General features: G+C 46.6%; 4 protein-coding genes across 9 annotated transcripts; 3 read left to right on the forward strand and 1 right to left on the reverse strand.

Annotated features, from left to right (window-relative positions):
- Positions 1-628: 628 nt before the first annotated feature.
- paf1 (PAF1 homolog, Paf1/RNA polymerase II complex component) lies at positions 629-4,825 on the forward strand. Its single transcript, XM_047036344.1, has 14 exons — positions 629-874; positions 1,106-1,135; positions 1,290-1,382; positions 1,477-1,598; positions 1,695-1,761; positions 1,859-1,960; positions 2,073-2,178; positions 2,297-2,365; positions 2,609-2,712; positions 2,805-2,921; positions 3,077-3,205; positions 3,359-3,464; positions 3,558-3,639; positions 3,751-4,825. The coding sequence occupies exons 1-14, from the start codon at positions 828-830 to the stop codon at positions 4,182-4,184; spliced, it is 1,608 nt and encodes a 535-aa protein (XP_046892300.1). The 5' UTR covers positions 629-827; the 3' UTR covers positions 4,185-4,825.
- gmfg (glia maturation factor, gamma) lies at positions 4,824-6,452 on the reverse strand. Of its 2 annotated transcripts, XM_047036345.1 has the most exons (7): positions 6,327-6,452; positions 5,833-5,929; positions 5,612-5,661; positions 5,458-5,507; positions 5,291-5,373; positions 5,071-5,144; positions 4,824-4,959 (listed from the first exon to the last, which is right to left on the reverse strand). In XM_047036345.1, exons 1-7 carry the CDS (start codon positions 6,327-6,329, stop codon positions 4,888-4,890), a joined length of 429 nt encoding a protein of 142 aa, XP_046892301.1. In that variant the 5' UTR covers positions 6,330-6,452; the 3' UTR covers positions 4,824-4,887. The 2 variants fall into 2 exon arrangements, with proteins under 2 accessions (XP_046892301.1, XP_046892302.1); XM_047036346.1 differs by lacking the exon at positions 6,327-6,452 and having other exon boundaries at positions 5,612-5,718; positions 5,833-5,917.
- A 454-nt stretch (positions 6,453-6,906) lies between these two features.
- LOC124477589 (protein Smaug homolog 2) lies at positions 6,907-16,263 on the forward strand. Of its 2 annotated transcripts, none has more exons than XM_047035488.1 (13): positions 6,907-7,520; positions 8,544-9,066; positions 9,216-9,692; positions 9,827-10,069; positions 10,194-10,303; positions 10,608-10,694; positions 10,805-11,081; positions 11,216-11,301; positions 11,776-11,900; positions 12,102-12,300; positions 12,715-12,841; positions 13,015-13,098; positions 13,268-16,263. In XM_047035488.1, the coding sequence occupies exons 2-13, from the start codon at positions 8,871-8,873 to the stop codon at positions 13,294-13,296; spliced, it is 2,040 nt and encodes a 679-aa protein (XP_046891444.1). In that variant the 5' UTR covers positions 6,907-7,520; positions 8,544-8,870; the 3' UTR covers positions 13,297-16,263. The 2 variants fall into 2 exon arrangements, with proteins under 2 accessions (XP_046891444.1, XP_046891445.1); XM_047035489.1 differs by having other exon boundaries at positions 10,284-10,303.
- A 181-nt stretch (positions 16,264-16,444) lies between these two features.
- socs9 (suppressor of cytokine signaling 9) lies at positions 16,445-19,343 on the forward strand. Of its 4 annotated transcripts, none has more exons than XM_047035490.1 (2): positions 16,445-16,572; positions 16,961-19,343. In XM_047035490.1, exon 2 carries the CDS (start codon positions 17,100-17,102, stop codon positions 18,756-18,758), a length of 1,659 nt encoding a protein of 552 aa, XP_046891446.1. In that variant the 5' UTR covers positions 16,445-16,572; positions 16,961-17,099; the 3' UTR covers positions 18,759-19,343. The 4 variants fall into 4 exon arrangements, with proteins under 4 accessions (XP_046891446.1, XP_046891447.1, XP_046891448.1 ...); XM_047035491.1 differs by having other exon boundaries at positions 16,967-19,343; XM_047035492.1 differs by having other exon boundaries at positions 16,566-16,657; positions 16,967-19,343.
- The last annotated feature ends 308 nt before the right edge of the window (positions 19,344-19,651 follow it).

Consider the following 19,651-nt stretch of genomic DNA (forward strand, 5'->3'; position numbering starts at 1 on the left):
ACAGACAATGTTTCAATCTGCACATCCTTCAAACTTAAAACAGAATTTGCACTCCTTGGCAGACATTTGACATGTTTACCATTTGCGTTGAATGTAACTTTACCCTTCCTTTCAATTTTGGTTGGTATAACTTTGTAATAAATTTGCACTTCTGGAAAAATAAATTAAGCATTTCATGTTCACATACCAGGTACAAATGTTACCAGAGGATGTCAAATATTATGTAATTTGACTCTACTGTACAGCAATTAAATCAGGAATTAAATGTCCGTTTCTTATAGTTACAGGAAATAAAGTCTTTTTTGTTGTATATGTTTCTATTTGTAAAATGGAAAGCACAGACATGTTGTAGCCAGAGCCATAGAAAAAGCCTTTTTCTATGGCTCTGGTTGTAGCTACTAAACCGGCCCTAATCCAGTCCTCCCGGATTTTAGGTGGCGCTCATCGTCCAGTTACGCTGACATTTTTATTTTCATTCGTACGACCACAGAAAGAACAGTAGTCTAACGGAAGCACAGATCTAGGATCAGGTTGGTTTAGTAACGCCCACTGTAATCAACCATAACAAATCCTGAAAAACTGATCTTGAATCGAAATACCCATCTATTTATATACAGGCAATTCTACAAGCCAACTAGAACCATCAGGGTCCTGTAGAGACGACTAAGGAGGAACGAGCTGAGAAAAGAGCGCAAACGCTAAGCAGAAGACAGTAAACTAGCAAAAAAAATCTCGTTATTGGCCTAGTTTTTGTATATGTAAGGAGTGTTAATCGTAGTCAAGATTTATAGTACACTGGTAATAGTTGTGGTCTTTCTGTGAGGATAATGGCTCCAACTATTCAGACACAAGCTCAGCGAGAAGACGGTCACAGGTAAGTTGTTAGCTGTTCAGCCGTCAGTGTATTTAGCTCTAGTTGGTCTGCCAACGTGACTTTAAGCTTCACTTTTCTGAATAACTAAGCTAGGTAACCTAATGCCTTTCTGGATTAGCTAGCTGGTTTAGTTGCATTAAGTCAACTTGCAGCTGTTGTCTAGAATACCTTCATGAGTTGTCAGACGTTTCTGGAAATCTTCACTGTGTATTGATCTTTTCTTCTGTCCAGGAGTTCCTCTCATAGAACGGTCCCAGAAAGGTAAGTTTGTTTATATCAGATCTGTTCTTTGATAGCCACCGTGGTATCTCATTTTCTAGAGAGAATACGTTGTTGACATTACAGCCTACCAATTGGAGGAGAATTAAATGCTCCTAATGTTGATTGTACTGCTCGTTTTTTATTAATCTTTAAGGTCTGGAGTCGTCTGTCGGGTTAAGTACTGCAACAGCCTACCTGACATCCCATTCGACCCTAAATTCATCACATACCCCTTTGACCAGCACAGGTAAATGTCAGTTTCACTCAAACGTCCTCCATGCAACTGTAATACCAATGATTCATATGTGGCTGGATGGCTTTGTGTGACTGGTGGTACACAGGTTTGTGCAGTATAAGGCCACCTCGTTAGAAAAGCAGCACAAACATGAACTGCTGACAGAGCCAGACCTTGGAGTCACCATTGACCTAATCAACCCAGACACCTACCGTATTGACCCCAGCAGTAAGTCCATCAACCATGACCTCAACCCTCAATGTGTCTTTTTTTGTCATTGCTACTAATGTGTAAAATCCAGACTAATTTTTTTATATTTTCTAGTTCTCTTAGATCCAGCTGACGAGAAACTACTGGAGGAGGACATTCAGGCTCCCTCAAGCTCCAAACGGTAAACGCAAATTTAGTCATCTATGTGACACAGTTCAACCTTCATTCGGAAGGACTTTGTTAACCGTGTTTTGTGTGACTTAATATCTCCCTTTTAGATCCCAGCAGCATGCCAAGGTAGTCCCATGGATGAGGAAAACCGAGTACATCTCCACAGAGTTCAACAGATACGGAGTCTCCAATGAGAAAGTGGAAGTCAAGTAAGTTTCATCCCCTCATTGTGATTACTCCCCTGATCCCCTGTCCATACACCATACGTACTTGGTGCGCTTGCTCCATTTGGTTTATATTGCGTATGTCATCACCACTCAGGATTGGAGTATCCGTCAAACAGCAGTTCACAGAGGAGGAGATCTATAAGGATAGGGATAGCCAGATTTCTGCCATTGAGAAGACATTTGAGGATGCACAGAAATCGGTAAGGTCAGCCTTTCTGCAACGGTGTACTGAACCCTCATTGCTGCCCGCGTGCCTTTTCTCACAGAGTAGAGTTTGCAACATTAGAATGTAAGGATGTGTTGTGCTTTTGTCCTCAGGTCACCCAGCACTACAGTAAACCTCGAGTCACTCCTGTTGAGGTGCTTCCAGTGTTCCCTGACTTTAAGGTGAGCAATCAACTCCCAGTGATTGGGATGGATTCTGTTTGTTACTTATTGTTTTGACGGCTCACAGTTTAACACAGAGTAAGGTGAGGGGCCAAAACATATGGATTATTTTATGGGTCCTATTTGGCATGTGAGCTGCCATATGAAAATAATATATGGAACTTATTGGCTGCTGTAAGATCAGTTTTGCTGTATAATGAACCTGACAGTAAGCATGTGTATTTATTGTGCTCTATTCACTAGATGTGGATCAACCCATGTGCCCAAGTCATCTTTGACTCGGATCCTGCACCCAAAGACATGGCAGGACCTGCTGGCGTGGACATGATGTCACAAGCCATGATTAGGTGTGTTGGGCCTATTTACATCTCAACTACTGGTGTGGGTCAGTGTCCGGCTGTTAAGATGTTGATGTTTTTTTTACTTCACTATTGTGCAGAGGAATGATGGACGAGGAAGGAAATCAGTTTGTGGCGTACTTCCTACCGAACGAAGAAACACTTCGCAAGCGCAAGAGAGATGTGGACGAGGAATTGGACTACATGCCTGAAGACCTGTAAGTGCGCCCTCTGAAATTGAGAGGCGAAGTCACCTTTCTTTAAGGAAACATTCTTTTTACTAACAGGTTATCTTTCTGGACAGGCAGTGTCCACTTATGCAAATATCTGCTTTTAAGTTTGAATTCAAGAGTGGGTTTTCTTTGTGATAAAGGTATGACTACAAGATAGCCAGGGAGTACAACTGGAACGTGAAGAACAAGGCCAGCAAGGGCTACGAGGAGAACTATTTCTTCATCTTCAGAGATGGGGATGGAGTCTACTACAACGAGCTGGAGACGAGGTAAGCAAAGCCAGGCACGGAGCTGACCGTGACCTAGCTCAGTTTTACACAGAGACCGTTGAAGTGCCATTTTTTCCCCTCAGTGGTGAGCACAATTCACTGTTATCGGTTTAGTCGCGTAGTTATTCACTCTGTCGACCCGTGGTTTTTCAGAGTGCGTCTGAGCAAGAGAAGGGCCAAGGCTGGAGCCCAGTCCACCACAAACGCCGTGCTGGTGTGTAAGCACAGAGACATGAACGAGAAGGAGCTGGAGGCTCAGGTAAGGCCGCGTATCATGTCGTCTCATCGTGACTCGTGTCTCTACTGACGAGCCTCAGCAGGAGTGGTACTGATTCATCCCTGTCTGCTTCAGGATGCCCGCAAGGCCCAGCTGGAGAACCACGAGCCAGAGGATGAGGAGGACCTGGATCTGGATAAAGACCTGCAGGACTCGGGTCTGTGTCTCAGCTCTGTCTCGTACATTCTTCCTCCTCCACCCCCCCCCCCCCCCCCCCCCCGCTCCGCCTCTGTAACCCGCGTGTGCTTATCTCTGTCCTCTTCCACAGGTGACGAGAAGGAGAAAGGCAGTGACAGCGAAGGAGACAACTCGGAGAGCGAGTCTGAGCGAGAGGAGGAGGAGGAGGCGGTGGAGCGCAGGGACGAGGAGGAAGAGGAGGAGGGGGCCGCCAAGCGGAGGAGGAAGACCAGCGCCAGCGGCAGCGAGAGCGGCGAGGAGAGGACACGGGAGATGAGGGACGAAGAGGAGATCTTTGGCAGCGACGACGACAGCGAGGACAACGAGGCTAAGGGAAGCGCGCGCAGCAGCGGCGAGGAGGGCAGCGGGAGCGAGGACGAAGGGGCGAGGGGGCGGAGGAGGAGCGGCAGCGCCACTCCCGCCCACAGCAGCGCCAGCGGCAGCCCTCACTCAGGGGGCGGGGCTCAGAGCGGAAGCGGCAGCGAGCAGGGCTCAGACTCCAGTGATGGCAGCGACAGTGAATAGGGACATCTGATCGCTCACCCCACACGTCTCATCCCTATGCTCCAGACGGGCGATTTCTCCGAGCCTCAAATTGAAATGTATGCGGCTCGTCCCTTTTTAAACGGCACAGTCTGGGAACAGAACCTCTGTCTCGTTGATAATGCCTGTCTGCTCGACAGAGGGGATGCACTACTTGTGCACTGTAGTTTAGTGTATGGTTCAAATATGTACACAGGTTTTTTTTCTGTTGGGATCTCATGCATAACCCTGTTGAATTTAAGTTTGTTTCCATGTCCTCTCACCATTAGAAGGGTTGCATTATGTCTTTGAAAATTGACAATAAAATGCAGCGCTATGTTATAATGCAGTGTTGCATTTTATAGGCTTTTTATGTCATTTTGTTGCAGACAGTGAATACATCAATGGACATGTCAATTATGAACATGTAGACTTTGTAAATAAATAGTAGTTGCTGATTTTATAAAACGTGTCTTTTGTAAACCTTTTTTTCTTCAAAGCAAAGTGCCCTTGATGTGTATGGACCACAGATGGAATGCTTCTAGAAAAGGATATGGGATTAGAAAGTGTTGTTTGAGACGCTCTTCGTGAGGTGGTTGTAGTGGGGGTATGTAATGCAATTCATAATAAATGACTGAAATGGACCTGACATGTCTGATATTTATTAAGTTGTATCGATGCATTCAAGAACAAAGAGGAAAACTCTTCAACGAAAGAAAGACAGCTTGTCTTTCAGCCATTCCTCTGACAAATCATCGATGTTCCGTGTTTCGAAAACCTATTCACAAAGTACAGTTCACAGGTCAGATGGAAACACTGTTTGGTAAGATATCTGACATGATGAGCCTTTGAGTTTTAAGCCCAAACTAGAGGGACCCAAACCCATCACCTTTGTGAGCTCGGCTGCTTGGACCAGTTGATTTTTACTGCCTGCATACATCATTTGCTGTTCAGGCTTGCATCCTGTGGATATTTATTAAGCCAGTAAGTCAGGATGACAAAACATTCTACCATTAGGATTATGCACTGTGTTTCTGACTGATCAATATTGCCTATGCACACAATTCTGAATAGGAACAGAACGGTTCCCTCATTGAAAAATGACTCACCAACTGGACTTGAGAATATGAAACACAGTGGATAGGACACTCTGCCATCTGAATGGATATACTTGTAGCTGTAGACTATAAATGTGGATCACAGTTAAGGAATTTGAATCAGTGAATGACCTCTAATACAAGTTGTGTAAAACTGAAATGGAGAATGATGAGGATATCGAGGCTGACGTTCTGGAAGTTCATTCCTCAAGTCATCCAGGGTTATGTCCTGAAATAGGAGGGAAATTACCTAAGGTTACCTGATATGTATAAATAAGTTCTAACTGAATCTAGCTTAAGACACTCAGGAAGTCTTATAATTGAAGGACTTGCCTCATATTCTTCCTCCAGGATTACAAGCTGTTTCTCCATGTCAATTTTCACTGGGAGATACAAGATTGTAGTAGGTATTTGCATAATGTATGTCCACATGCACTACCCTTAGAACATGTGTTGGTGTTAGTTAATAAGGTTGGTCTTGAAGATACTGCTTGTGTTATATTGTGTACACTTTAAAAGTTAAGAAGAGTTGAACATGATGAGTCAGCACTCACTCAGTATGGCTGCATTATTGGTCTCTTTTCGGAATCTGAACTTCTTCAGTTTTTCTTTCAGGCTCTCGTCCACCTCACACACAACAAGGGAGCTTGACTAAAACATAAGATTTACTTCAGTAAGGTGTTGGCATTTCTGATTAAAACATGTCTATTTGGTGAAATAACAAGCACAAGCCTACACATGCACCAAGAAGAAAAAGAAGGAGAGTGTAAAAGGTAGAGAGAATCTGAACTATGATGTGCGAGTTTTGCCATCCATGAATTTCAACCCATTACAAACATTTTAAAGTGACAGATTTAGGGCAGGAAGTGTTTTCTTGCATCATGAGACAGCTTCCTGTTAAGCAATGTGGGGGATGGTGGACGTGAGTAGCACAGACAAACAGAGTAATATCTAGTAAAACTACATTACTTTAAACCTGGGGCACATCACCATTCCAAATACACATTTGTGGAACAACCTAATCCTATAAGTAAGCAGTCTTCCATACCATTCTGGAAAAGGTCCTGTTATGCTTTCCGGTCTTCAATGAGATTTTCTTGTTTAGGTAGTTCCTTCTCTACCACCAGCTAGTGAGAGGATGCTGTCTGTGTCACAAGAACCTCCCTTTTCATACAAGGGGAGGGCACTCACACTGAGGAAAGTAGAGCATCCGTCACTGACCCTCCCTTTTTTCATAAAGCCAAGATGTATGGAAGCAAATCTGTGACATGTTTTTTAAGGCATTGAATACTTAATGTTGAAATTTAAACACCACCGAATTTGTTGGTTTTGAATTCACCTCTTCAAAATGTAAATATAAATTTATTTCAATGTAAAAAAATTCAAGTTTCAGGAATTCAGGTTGCTCAAATTCGAACAGTAAAATTCAGATCCCAAAATGACAAAAAAAATATTCAATTATAATTTTTTATGATCGAATTTCTTTGGCTCGAATTTTTGGGATCTGAATTTTACTGTTCGAATTTGAAATTGTTCTTCTCTGTTATTTAGAACTGTCGTGGATCACTGTTTAGAAACCTTTATGGAGGGTGTGAGACAACCTGGCAACCCCACGCTAGTGGCCCACGTCTTGCGTCAAATCAGACTGAACGAAGTAAATTTCTCCAGGCTAGCGGCGCTGCGCTCCATTTTTTGTGTGTGGAAAGAAACATTTTTGTATATAGATGCATTGTGTTACGTCTGAAATCATTACATGTCCTTATTGTAAAGGAAACTAATATACTGCTAGCATCGGATCGAAATCTGCGCTTTGTTTATATGAGTTGTTTTGCATTATAGCTAGCAAGCTAGCTAACATTACTTTAGGAAATTCTTGCTAGCTAGCAAGCAAGAGATTAGCTAGCGCTGCTACTTGCTAACTAGCTTATCGATTAGCCAACAGCTAGGCTAGCTGACAAGTGCAACCCACATACGTAAACAAACAAACGACTATAGCTACCGTATGTTATGTATATTTATTCAATGTCACACATTTCGTGCTAAATCACCTAGCGTGTCGGCTAGCTAACAAGTAAGACATTTGTATCGTGAGATCTACATTGTTTCTCGTCGTTACTTTGCTAGCCCTTTAGCTTCGTCCGAGACGAGAAAGAGAGGGACATTCCAGCAGCAACGTCGGAACGGAAAACAATACCAATCCCGATTCACTCTAACTCATTACACGGTGGAAAACATCAAGTCGGTAAGGGCCTAATTATGCTAGTTAGATTTGTGCTATTTATGATCAAAACAAGTCCCAAGTTAATCACATTTAGATACTATGCAAACACTAATGCTAAGTCGTGTGTTACAGGGTAAATCTGCTAGCTTTCAGGTACCAGACTGTGTTCTGGTGTGTTTAGTTTGTTAAATCGGTGTGAATGTAGACGTTGATGAATCTACACAAGCAAAACCGGCTTCTTAACTGGCTTGCTAACACTGACAAGAAAGCTTAGTTAGCTACAAGAAACTAACGCTGTCAGAGGCTGCCACATTAGCTATGTTAGTGGCTGGCAAGCTACGTGTCATTCACAGCCAAATCAACAGATATCTTTTGTCCAACACATTCCGAAAGATTTATCTAGACGTAAATGCCGTTAAACCACATTATAATTGTTAGCTAGCTAGCCAGTATATAAGTTATTGGGAATAATCTTTTGGAGCCCGCTTTCATCGGAAGTGATGATGCTGGCGTTATTGTGCTCCACTTTTGCACCATGAAGCTGATTATCTCTGCATTATGATTAGCTGAGCTAAATAAAGGACATGGATGCTAGTTTGCGGGACCATAGTATGTGTATCATAAAACAACGGTCACATGTATATGCTCCAGTCACGCTCATATCACTGATTGATCGTTGTGGGGTTTAAACTCTGAAAAACGGTATCATTCAGCGACCAAGGCATTATTTTCAGTGAACTGAACATGATAGCTTTTCAAGTCCGCTTGCAAATGAATTGGCTGTTACTGTGCAGAACCAACTTAAACAGTGTTTGATAATATAACCTGCTGTTTGTTAAGTTTATGGAATGTAAACAAGTGAACACCATAATATGCAGTAATATTAAGCATAGAAATGCTGGTCCGTTGTGTTTCTAAGCTACCAATTAAAGCTGAACAACATGTGTATCAGTGTATTTGCAATGGGAAAGATTTGACAGTCCTCAGTGTGCAATTCATCTGAACCTGTACCTTGACCTAACCGTGTCCCTGTCGATTTGGTAGGGTTGGGAAGATGCAGGTGCAGATACTCAGGAGAGGGCCTCTGCCTCCTGTCTGAGACACCACCAGCTAGATTGGACAGACACAGTTCTCATCCAAACTGCACTGAACCCTGTCCTAGTTGTCCCTGCACCACCCCTCACCAGGAGCCTCTGCTGCAGCTGAACCATGTGAGGGCCCCCCCGCTTCGCTGTGAGGGGATCCTAGGACTGTTCCTGTACCGCCGCCACTGAGCGGAGCCAGAGTGAAACAGTTTGCGATACTGCAGTCCTCCCCATAGCCACCGGCCCCACCCGCACATTCCCGTCCCTGTTCCCAAGGGAACACGCCATGATGTTCCGAGACCAGGTGGGCATCCTGACTGACTGGTTCAAGGGCTGGAATGAGTGCGAGCAGACGGTGGCGCTGTTGTCCCTGCTCAAGAGGGTGTCCCGCACCCAGGCCCGCTTCCTGCATATCTGCCTGGAGCACTGGCTGGCAGACTGCACTGAGATCCACATCCTGGAAGCAGAGGCCAACAACGCAGGTAGCTGGGGGGCTACACTCTCATAACAATATACACACTTATGATCATGTATTAATGATACTGACCACGTTTCGTTCACTCCCAAGCACGTTCGTAAGCAATGTATTTCAATTCGTTTTCTTTCTTCTGTCAATCTCTTCTCTGCACAGCCATTGTCAGCCAATGGCACCAGGAGCCCAAAGAGAAGGCAGTGTCCCTGCTGCTATCCCACCTGCCCCTGCTCCAGCCCCGCAACAGCGAGGCCAAGTGTGAGTACATGAAGCTGCTGCAGAAGGTGCTGAGCCACACCATCGAAAGCAGCCTGTTTGTGGAGGAGAGCCGACAGCTGCTATCCTACGCCCTCATCCACCCCGCCACCACCCTCGATGACCGGACCTCTCTGGCCATGTGGCTCAACCACCTGGAGGAGCACCTCTCCAGTGGCTACGCACCCACCTCCAGGCCGCCCTCCGGCCCCTACCACCCTCGCCAGGGCTCCGATGAGTGGCCCAGCTCCGCCGAGGCCATGGACCCTGGCCATGCCTGGCACGAGAAGCCCCCCTCCTCCAGCACCTCCCCAGCAGGACAGAACGGACACATGTCGTTCCCTGGCGGGATGCCTTCTCCCATCAACAGCAACAACGCAGGTCAGTCAGCCCAACGGGGACAAACAGAGAGAGGTGACATTGCGCCCCATGCTCCGAATTAGCACACAAACCCTCTTGTTGAAACTTTAGTCGTGTGGCCTTTCGGAAATGCTGTGATTGTGTTCTGTTGCCAGGCCTGGGGGGGCAGATGCAGCCCAGCCCTCTGAAGAGGTCGATGTCGCTGATCCCCTCCAGCCCCCAGGCGTGTGGGTCTGAGTGGCTGAGCCAGGACGACCTGGGGGGGCGCCAGGCCTACTTACCCACGGACCACGCGCCCCTGTCCCCCCAGAGCAGCGTGGCCTCGTCAGGCAGCGAGCAGACGGAGGACCAGGGCTCTGCACGCAACACCTTCCAGGAGGACGGCAGTGGCATGAAAGGTCGAGAGTTCAACTCGAAGGCTTTGTCGATGTTTACCCGCGGTAAAAAATAGCCACCTGCCGCCGACGGCGAGCGTGGCTCAGTGTGACGTTTTCCTTTCCTCGTTTTTGTGTCTCGTCTTAGATGTTCCCACGTGGCTGAAGAGTCTCCGTCTTCACAAATACGCAGCACTTTTCTCTCAGATGACTTATGAGGAGATGATGATTCTTACAGAGCACCACCTGGAGTCACAGGTTTGTCCTCCAGTCCAGCACAGGGAGCTGTTGGACAGCACAGGGAGCTGTTGGACAGCACAGAGAGCTGTTGGACAGCACAGGGAGCTGTCAAAGCCAGTGAAGCATGAAGTTAAGCAATGCGGGCCCCCAGTTTTATACCGAGCTGTCCCGACAGATAAACACAATGATTTGGGCTCTGCTCCACGGCTAGAATGAGACGGGTGGTTAGGATTGGATTGTTATTTAGCGACGGGAAGGGTGTTATGTGTTCCCCATTTGAAATGACTGCCCTCTCCATCTTTCCCTCTTTGGCCTTTTTCAGAATGTGACCAAGGGAGCGCGTCACAAGATCGCCTTGAGCATCCAGAAGCTACGAGAGCGTCAGAGTGTCCTCAAGTCTTTAGAGAAGGTATCACTTACAGGGAGTCTTTCCATTTCAAAACCTCTCTGAATTTGCAATGTTATTCCAGTGGCTGGGGGGCGACAAAAAAAAACAAAACGCCATTTCCTTCTCGACAGGACATCTTGGAAGGTGGAAACCTGCGTAACGCCCTCCAGGAGCTGCAGCAGATCATCATCACGCCCATCAAAGCCTGCTGCCCTGCCGGCACCTCGCACAGGGACCACGGCGAGCCCGGCGACTCCGCCCCCGAGCACTCCAAGCCTGGGGAGGACAAGGTGCTCTCCTCGGAGGCCTTCCAGCCCCACAACCCCCCTGCCTGTGACGGCGAGTCCTCCACCGCACCCATATCAGACGGTGACATTGCTGGCCAGTTTACGCGTGTCATGGGTAAAGGTGAGATGGGATACAGTTTCATTTAATTTTGATATATATATATTTTTTTAGGACCTGCTGGTTCTTGTTTTCTTGTACCATGGTGTGTGTGTGTGTGATATGAACTACCGTGTGTGTGTGTGTGTGTGTTGCAGTGTGCACTCAGCTGCTGGTGTCGCGGCCGGATGAGGAGAACATCAGCTGTTACCTGCAGCTTATTGAGAAGTGTCTGACACACGAGGTGAGAGCCTGCGAACACAGCATCTATTCCTGGACGGAAGCGCACACCTTTTTGACGTATTTTATAGGCATAGTCGAAATGAGAATGGCACCTTCACATGGGGAGTAATCCATTTGGCTTCAGGAGTACGTGGTGATCCGGTTCCTTGCAGGAAGCCTTTTCTAAGTATTTACAAATGTGTATAACTTCCCCTTACCAGTGGAGTTCACTGCGCTGCTTGATGCTTTTGACTGCATTGCTGTTTGAAGTACTGATTCCTGCTTCCCTGCTGCACTCTCTCTTATCTTTACTCCTGTCATCTCTCTCTCGCTGTGTCTCTCTTTCTCTCTCGCTGTGTCTGTCTCGCTGTGTCTCTCTCGCTGTGTCTCTCGCTGTCTCTCTCTCTCTCTGTCTCGCTGTCTGTCTCTCGCTGTCTCTCCGTCTCTGTGTCTCGCTCTGTCTCTCTCTCTCTGTCTCTCGCTGTCTATCTCTCAGGCTTTCACAGAGACCCAAAGGAAGAGGCTGGTCTCGTGGAAGCAGCAGGTTCTTAAGCTACTCCGCTTGTTTCCTCGGAAGGCCATGCAGACCATGCTGGACATGCCTGTCTACCGACAGAAAGGGTGAGACTCCTGTTGTTCTCTCCTTCCCCTTTGGTGGATCTTTCTCTCTGCACCTGTTAAATATTAAAACAACACATATTTTATTCAAGGCCCAAAATGTTTTCTCCGGTGAGCTCAGGAGGTCTGGCTGCCTCTACCTCCTCCTAGAATGAGGACCGTGCACGTGTGCCTGTTGTCACGTAGGTGTGTGTCCTCTTCCAGCTGGGCGTATGGGTCCAACTCCCTCCCCACAGCAGGCTCTGTGAGTGGGGGTCTGGGGCGCCGGGGACAGAGGCAGTTTACCATGCCGCCACGCGGCCTCCCAACCAGAGGCATGGGGCTCCTGAGTCCAGGTGGCATCGGGGGGGCCTCGCCCCGCCATACCCTCACCAGCCCTGCTCTGGGGGGCCAAGGCAGACAGGTCAGTGCTCATGCCCGTGCTAAAGTCGTTTACAAACACTGTCTGGAAAAACCGACGTCGTGCTCAGAAGAAGAACACCAAAATCCTCTTTCTAAAGAAAAGTGTTTGTTGAATCAAGTTTGAGCTAGTTAGCCTGTTCCCATCTGTGGAAAGGAATCATCTACAAGATTTTGTGCCTTAGGAGTCGTCTCCTTTCTTGACGACTTCAACATTTGTTTTCTGACAGACAAATTAGGCTTTATAAAAGTCCCTGACACTTTTATCAATGTAGAACTCAGAGGGTTGGCATATCATTTTGCGATGAATCATCAAAATAACCAGAGGCATCGCCCGTCTGTCCTCGCAGGAGTAAAGAGTGTAGAATATAAAGATTGAATGGCGTGTTTTTATTGGACGCTCATGTTTTCTTTCTAGAACCTGTGGTTCGCCAACCCCGGGGGCAGCAACAGCATGCCAAGCCAGAGCCGCAGCTCTGTGCAGCGGACCCACTCGCTTCCTGTCCACACCTCCCCTCAAACCATGCTCCTGTTCCAGCAGCAAGGTAGCTTCCCCGCCATCTCCACGGCCTCACGCATACCCCACAACCTACACCCTCTGGCACCCATCCATCCCCTCTACCATGAAGGCATGGTTCACATGCCTGCCTCGGACGCCCCCTTCCCTCTTCCTTGAGCAGCATAACGGGCTGATGCGATTGTCCCTTCTCTCCCTCAGAATTTCAAGGTCCAGGGTCCGACCTGGAGATCAACCCCACGCTGGAGTCACTGTGCCTCAGTATGACAGAGCATGCCTTAGGGGGTAAGGGGCCGACACTTTGTCTGGGAAACCCTTAGGCACAGCACACAGATCACATCAACACAACTGACCGTCTCCTGTGTCGATATTATATTGTTGTCTTGTAGTTATGATATTGTTGTCCCCTTGATTTATCTACGTCATTTGAAATACCAATCTCCTGTTTTTCTAGATGGAATGGACCGAACATCAACAATATGAAAACAAGTCAAGAAACAAGTGTTGGGAAAAAAAAGTTTAAACAAAGTCGCCGGTTAACTCCAACAGAAGTCTGTTCAGCTCCTTGTAGCCCAGCACAAAGTATATGCTTCAGAAAACAACAAAGCGAAATGGTCACTACAAAAACGACAAAATTAACTGTGTATATGTTCTCTGATATTTTTCTACTTTATTATACTTAACTAAGTTTATTATAAATGGAATACAGATGACTATTATATTACAGGAGAGATGAGAGGTTAGTTGTACAAAACTGCTCAGTGTCTTCTGCAGGACTGTGACATTAAGATGAGCAGGGTTCTGAGAGGAATATGGAGGATTGGTGCTGTCTTAAGGGGCGTCTACCCCCAAGTTTCTCCCCTCTTCCTCCCAGTAGCTAGAAAATACAAAGGGTAACGACACTGCCTTGGAGCAAGGCTGCTGTCCAGGAACACTGAGAGCCAAGCTTCACACCCCATATACTGTATCCAGACCAGTCTCCTGACCTGGAGCAAGGCACTTCTGCACACTGCCCCCTATTTGTGGGCACTGTGCATTCACACACCACACACACACACACACACACACACACATATACTTACATACACATACATATGGTCAGCCTGTAGCCAGGCCCTGGGTGTTATATACATACACTATTTAGCAAGGAAGGCCATGACACATTGACAGACTTAATATCCTGGCTCATCCTGCTCCTGCAGCAGAGTGGATAAACTCTGCATATGGGTAAAAAACGACTGTGTCCCACCCTATCGTTACAAGGCCAAAGAGAAGGGGTCTGTGTGAATTCTGATGCCAGAGTCATATATGTAAAGGTAAATGCGGTATTTGTTAAAACAATGTCAGTTTTGAAGAAGGAAAATATGCCAGCCGCAACCAGTCTGCATTGAAATGTTGTGCTGTACTACACAAATGATGATGAATCTCATTTGCAAGCTAAGCGCTGAGCAATCCTTACAGGGTTGCAGCAGGGCTGGGGAGATTTGTACTGTGGGAGCTGAAGTTAAATTGCATTTGTAAAAAAAAAAAAGAAAAACATTGAGGAAAGGGCAGGTGTTGTGTCTGTTTTCAAGTACTTATTTTTCAGGGAGCGTTGCTCTTTACCTCACTGTTAACGCTGGGTAAGAAACCTTAATGAAATCCCTTTCTACCCTGAGGCACTGTTATGATTGGCTCTGGAAAATGCAAATGAGGCTCAAGTCTCATTCAGAATGAACCAGTACCCACCTCTCTTTCGAACGGCCAGTGTGGAGATTTGATGAATCATATATTTTGATTTTCTTTGGAAGGCTCTTGAATATCCTTTAGCCCTAACATTATCATGTGGTATCAGTGTTGAATCCAAGATTGTGTGCCAGCCTCTGTGATTGAATGTGGCAGGGGAAAGGTGCATGTGCGGATATGGTCTTATCTCATGGATCGTCTGGGTCTTGAGGCAGGGATCTCCATATTCATTTTTATTTCCACAGAGCCATGACTGTTCTACTTGTTTAGTAAACATGGTTATTTACCAACATGTCTTTTCCTACTCTTATTCTTTATACGCTCCCCCGATAAACAACTGCTTTTTTCTTCTTGACATGCATGTTTTTCCCCCACACAATTTGAGTTCTGATATTGCTTATAAGAGGACAGAATTGAGCGTTCGTGATGGTGCTCATCAGATGGCATCATATGGAGAAGGCAAAAGTGATGTGACTGATGTTCAATGTTGATGCCTCCCAATGAGTACTTTCTACGTCTGGCGTGGGCATGCCCTTGTGTAATGTGATGTCTGAAAATCAGATTACCCATTTGAATATTCCATCTCTTTATATGTGTAATGCATAAAGTACTTGGCTGGCTGGGTAGAGATTGACTGATGCCTGCTACCCCAAGTCTTATCTACGTTGCGATCATGACTCTCTGTAGATAAGTCAAACGGACGTCCATGTGGGGCATGTGCCGTCCGCCTTCCTGGAGTTGTGGAGTGACGAGAAGATTGATCTCGCTTGGCCTTGTGGTTTCAACTGTCAGATGCCAGTTGCTGATAACGCGAGGTGTCTAGTCCGAGAGGCACAAACCATGCTTCTTCCGTCTCTGCTTGGGTACTGAGCCTGAGTAGTTTTCAAGTCACAGGTATCCTCAGAGCTGGCTCTAGGACATATCTGACTTGATGACTACATCAGATTTCTTGTCCACAAAGAGAGATGAGTATATTTGGAGGGGAAAACATCTACATATTTCAGATATAGTTAGTCAATTTTCTCTTATCTAAGCTATTGTGTGAAATTGGTTGGGCCAACACTGTACAGTAAGTACATGTTACATGGCTCAGAGTCTAATTTGATTGGTCTATGTACCATAGCATAGCGTACCTGAAATGATTATACAGGTTGGATGCTACCAATGTGTAGGACAGGGTTCTTTAAGCCTGCAAAATAGACTCTGGGAGCTCCATAGTCTAATGAAGAGTGGTGGGCAATGACATTTCCAGTCTGAGCTGTGATATATTTGATTATGAGTATAACTCGACACTAACAACAGGCCAAGGAATATGTTTACCGTATGTTTACATTCCAGTGATGTGTGAATTTGGTTTGAAAATACACTTCATAAGTTCGGGGTAATATTTTCTTGCCAAGCAGAGTTATGAGGTACATAGCTTGTGTGTCATTCAGTACATATAAGACACTTTGTCCTGGACCTTCAGATGGTGTTCATGTTCCTGCCTGGCATAGTCAATAAGAAGTCAGTTGTATACTTTGTTGCATCTCTGTCTTGTAAAATTTATATTTAATACTAATGCCCCACCCCAAAACGTTTTTCTAATGTTTTATGAATGAACATTTTGCATCCCATGCTTAAAAACTACTTTTTTACTGTCACATGTTATGTTTGAATGATCTGAACTGCAGCTTTGCTCAGATAGACAGTCCAAATAAAGAGTAATTTTTTTTTGCTACTCAACTCATGCTTCTTTGTGGTCATGTTCATAAAAATATCATAATACACGTAGTCCCAATTTTACTCTGGGGACTGAATCTACTATACAAAAAATGCAGACTAGTCAAGGACATTTGACTTTTACTTTATATTACATTATATGAACTTTTATTATGAAAACGTATTCTTGTACTTCCTCTTCCTGATTTTAACCAACTTGCTAGCAATCGAACACAGGACAATAGCATAGACGAAGAGGAGTTGAAAGCAAATTAGTCTAATCTGTTCATAATTAGTTATATATTCCACTGGACATACTCAATTAGCTTAAAGGTAGGTACGCAAAGGAGTTACATTGAAATACAGTAACAACACAACGGGAAAAGTCAACACAACAGCATGCTAGCAGCCTAAACAGGTTAGCAAGCTAGAGATTAGCTAATGTGTACTTCCCGATTTTTATACTCAGTATTAAGTAGATTATCTGGGAATCATCTAAATGTTGGTTAAAAGATTAATGATGACCAGAATTAAAATAATAACAAGTTGTGTATCATCAATAAAACTAATGAAACATACGACCCCGAAAAGTCTTTGATTAGTTAGCTTTACAAAAAAAAAAGTGTAAATGTACCCTTTCTAGACGCTTCATATCTAAAGAATTTAATTCGATGACAATTACTATTTGTAATCTAACTGTAACTGTCTCTTTATTTTATAGCCTCAGATTCAGAGATGCAGGGACCATAATGCTATGCATTGCCCCTTAAAAGACTCTGAACGGGATACTTGCCTTTGGGAGCAAACCAGCTTATTCTCTGTAAACTGAGTGAATCCCTTCACCTCCACACCAAACAGTTATGTCATTACTGAAAGAGTCAGGTGACCGTGGAAAAGACAGGGAACGGGGTGCCCGTCCCAAGGTGAGACAGAGCCGGTCTGAGGAGAGACGGGATGCTGGAGGGGGGCGGAAGGGAGGACGGGGTAAGAAAAAAGGCCTGACATCCCACGAGCCAACTGTTGAGCGCCCTGTCAGCGACGGCTTTGAGTATGGAGAGCTACTGAACGGTCTGGAGTCGAGGGATCGTTGCTCCTCCTCGCCCCTGAGGGAGGGAACAAGGTGGCAGAGCCTGGACCCCTCTGCCTCTATGGGACAGGACAGGGGGACTGTCCGGTCGAGACAGGGGACAAATGGCCAGGCCACTGAGCTGCCACTCGCTGGCGAGGCTGAAGGCAGGGGGGCGGGTGGCGGTCGCACTCTCCGTCAAAAAATCCAAGATGCCATGGGGCAGTGTTTCCCCATAAAGACCCACAGTGCGTCAGCCATCCCACAGGTCCTCACGCCCTCCGCCACCTCATCGCGCCGCAAGATCCACCTCAGTGAGCTCATGCTGGATGACTGCCCATTCCCCGCGGACTCCGAACTGGCCCAGAAGTGGTACCTGATCAAGCAGCACACGGCTCCCATCTCCCAGCCTCCTCTCCTGGACACACAGGTGGTCAGCAGCCCCTCCACCTCCAACATGGCCGCCGCGGTGGAGGACGTGGATGACAGGCTGCGAGAGCGCAGGCGCATTAGCATCGAGCAGGGCGTGGAGCCACCGCCCAACGCAGAGATCCACACCTTCGAGGTGACGGCCCAGATCAATCCTCTGTACAAGCTGGGCCCCAAGCTGGCTCACGGTATGAACGAGCTGGCTGGGGATGAGCGGGCCACCGTTCACCAGCAGCAGCAGCTGCTGCTCCAGAGGCAGCAACAGCAGCACCAGCTCCTCCTGCAGAGTTGCCTGGACACCCTGGACGAGGTGGTGGCCTCTTCCTCAGCCTCGGCTGCCGTCTCCGCCTCCGTCTCCGTCTCCGTCTCAGCCTCCACCCCTGCCTGCGACGCGGTCCCCGTCCCCTTGGTTGACCCGGAGGTTGCGACGAGCAGCCTGCCCGCCAGCGTTGCCCACCCTCTGACCGAGAGTCCCAAAGTCCAGGACGGCTATCGGATCCACACTCAGATCGACTACATCCACTGTCTGGTGCCGGACCTGCTGCAGATCACTAACCTGCCCTGCTACTGGGGCGTGATGGACCGCTACGAGGCAGAGACTCTCCTGGAGGGCAAACCCGAGGGCACCTTCCTCCTCCGGGACTCCGCCCAGGAGGACTACCTCTTCTCCGTCAGCTTCCGCCGCTACGGACGCTCGCTGCACGCCCGCATCGAGCAGTGGAACCACAACTTTAGCTTCGACGTGCACGACCCCAGCGTGTTCCACGCGCCCACCGTCACGGGCCTGCTGGAGCACTACAAGGACCCCAACTCCTGCATGTTCTTTGAGCCCCTGCTGTCCAACCCCATCCACCGGAGCCAGCCTTTCAGCCTGCAGCACATCTGCAGAGCCGTCACCAGCAGCCGGACCACGTACGACGGCATCAACGTGTTGCCCATCCCCAACGCCCTGAAAAAGCACCTGAAGGAGTACCACTACAAACAGAGGGTGCGCGTACGGAGGATGGACACCTGCTGGGAATAGAGGACGGCCGGTACTGGAGGCCGTGGACCACAACCAGGAACGTTCTGACATGTTAGGAGAAGCTAGCCTCTCTCTCTGGACTCTGAGTGGACCTCTTTTCCACATGTCCTTTAAACTCCACAGCATTGTACCTACGTTATTTATTAGTTTTTTTGCTGTATATGTCTTAAACCAGTTTTTATCTATGTGGATAATGTTAACTCAACTAGACGGCAAACCTTATCACATTAAACTAATTCTAACAAAAACAGTGTGTCTAACAGATACCTATATGTTACATCATGTAGATGAGAGGAAGACTTGTAAATTTGATTTATTACATGACAGGAAGGGCATTCTGTGGAAAAATCATCTTGCCTCGAGCAGTTCATCAGCTTGGCGCTGAGAAGGTTACACACTAGCTGAATGCAGTTCTATCCTGACTCTGAAGAGAGGAAGTGGATCTAGGTAGCTTTGGAGAATTGATCTTCTGATCCTTTCATTGAGCCTGTGGAAGAATCAAAGGGATTGACAAATAAACGCCTATAGACTACCTTACCTCTTAATCTACAACAGCCTACGATTGCTACCCCAATATGATGAGGATCTAAGCATGTCCAGTGTCTACCTAAAACTGATATGAAAACTAGTAAGATCAAAATTTAGTGAATGTATGTCTGGTTTGTCATGACCATAATAAGGCTGGCAAATGATGACCGTTTGAAATGTTTTGTGTTTGCCCTTTCTGTCACCAAACTTCCATTGAATGCATTTCGAAACTGTTTAAACACCACTGGATTCCATATTCCCTATCCCCTAACTAAAATAATATGCGGGGAAATTACATTCCGAAGCTAGCCTGTAAAGTGACAGACAGGAAATATATGAGCATATTTGAACAGACACTGTGGCCC

This window comes from Hypomesus transpacificus, chromosome 15, assembly GCF_021917145.1.
Source record: "Hypomesus transpacificus isolate Combined female chromosome 15, fHypTra1, whole genome shotgun sequence".
NCBI lineage: Eukaryota > Metazoa > Chordata > Actinopteri > Osmeriformes > Osmeridae > Hypomesus > Hypomesus transpacificus.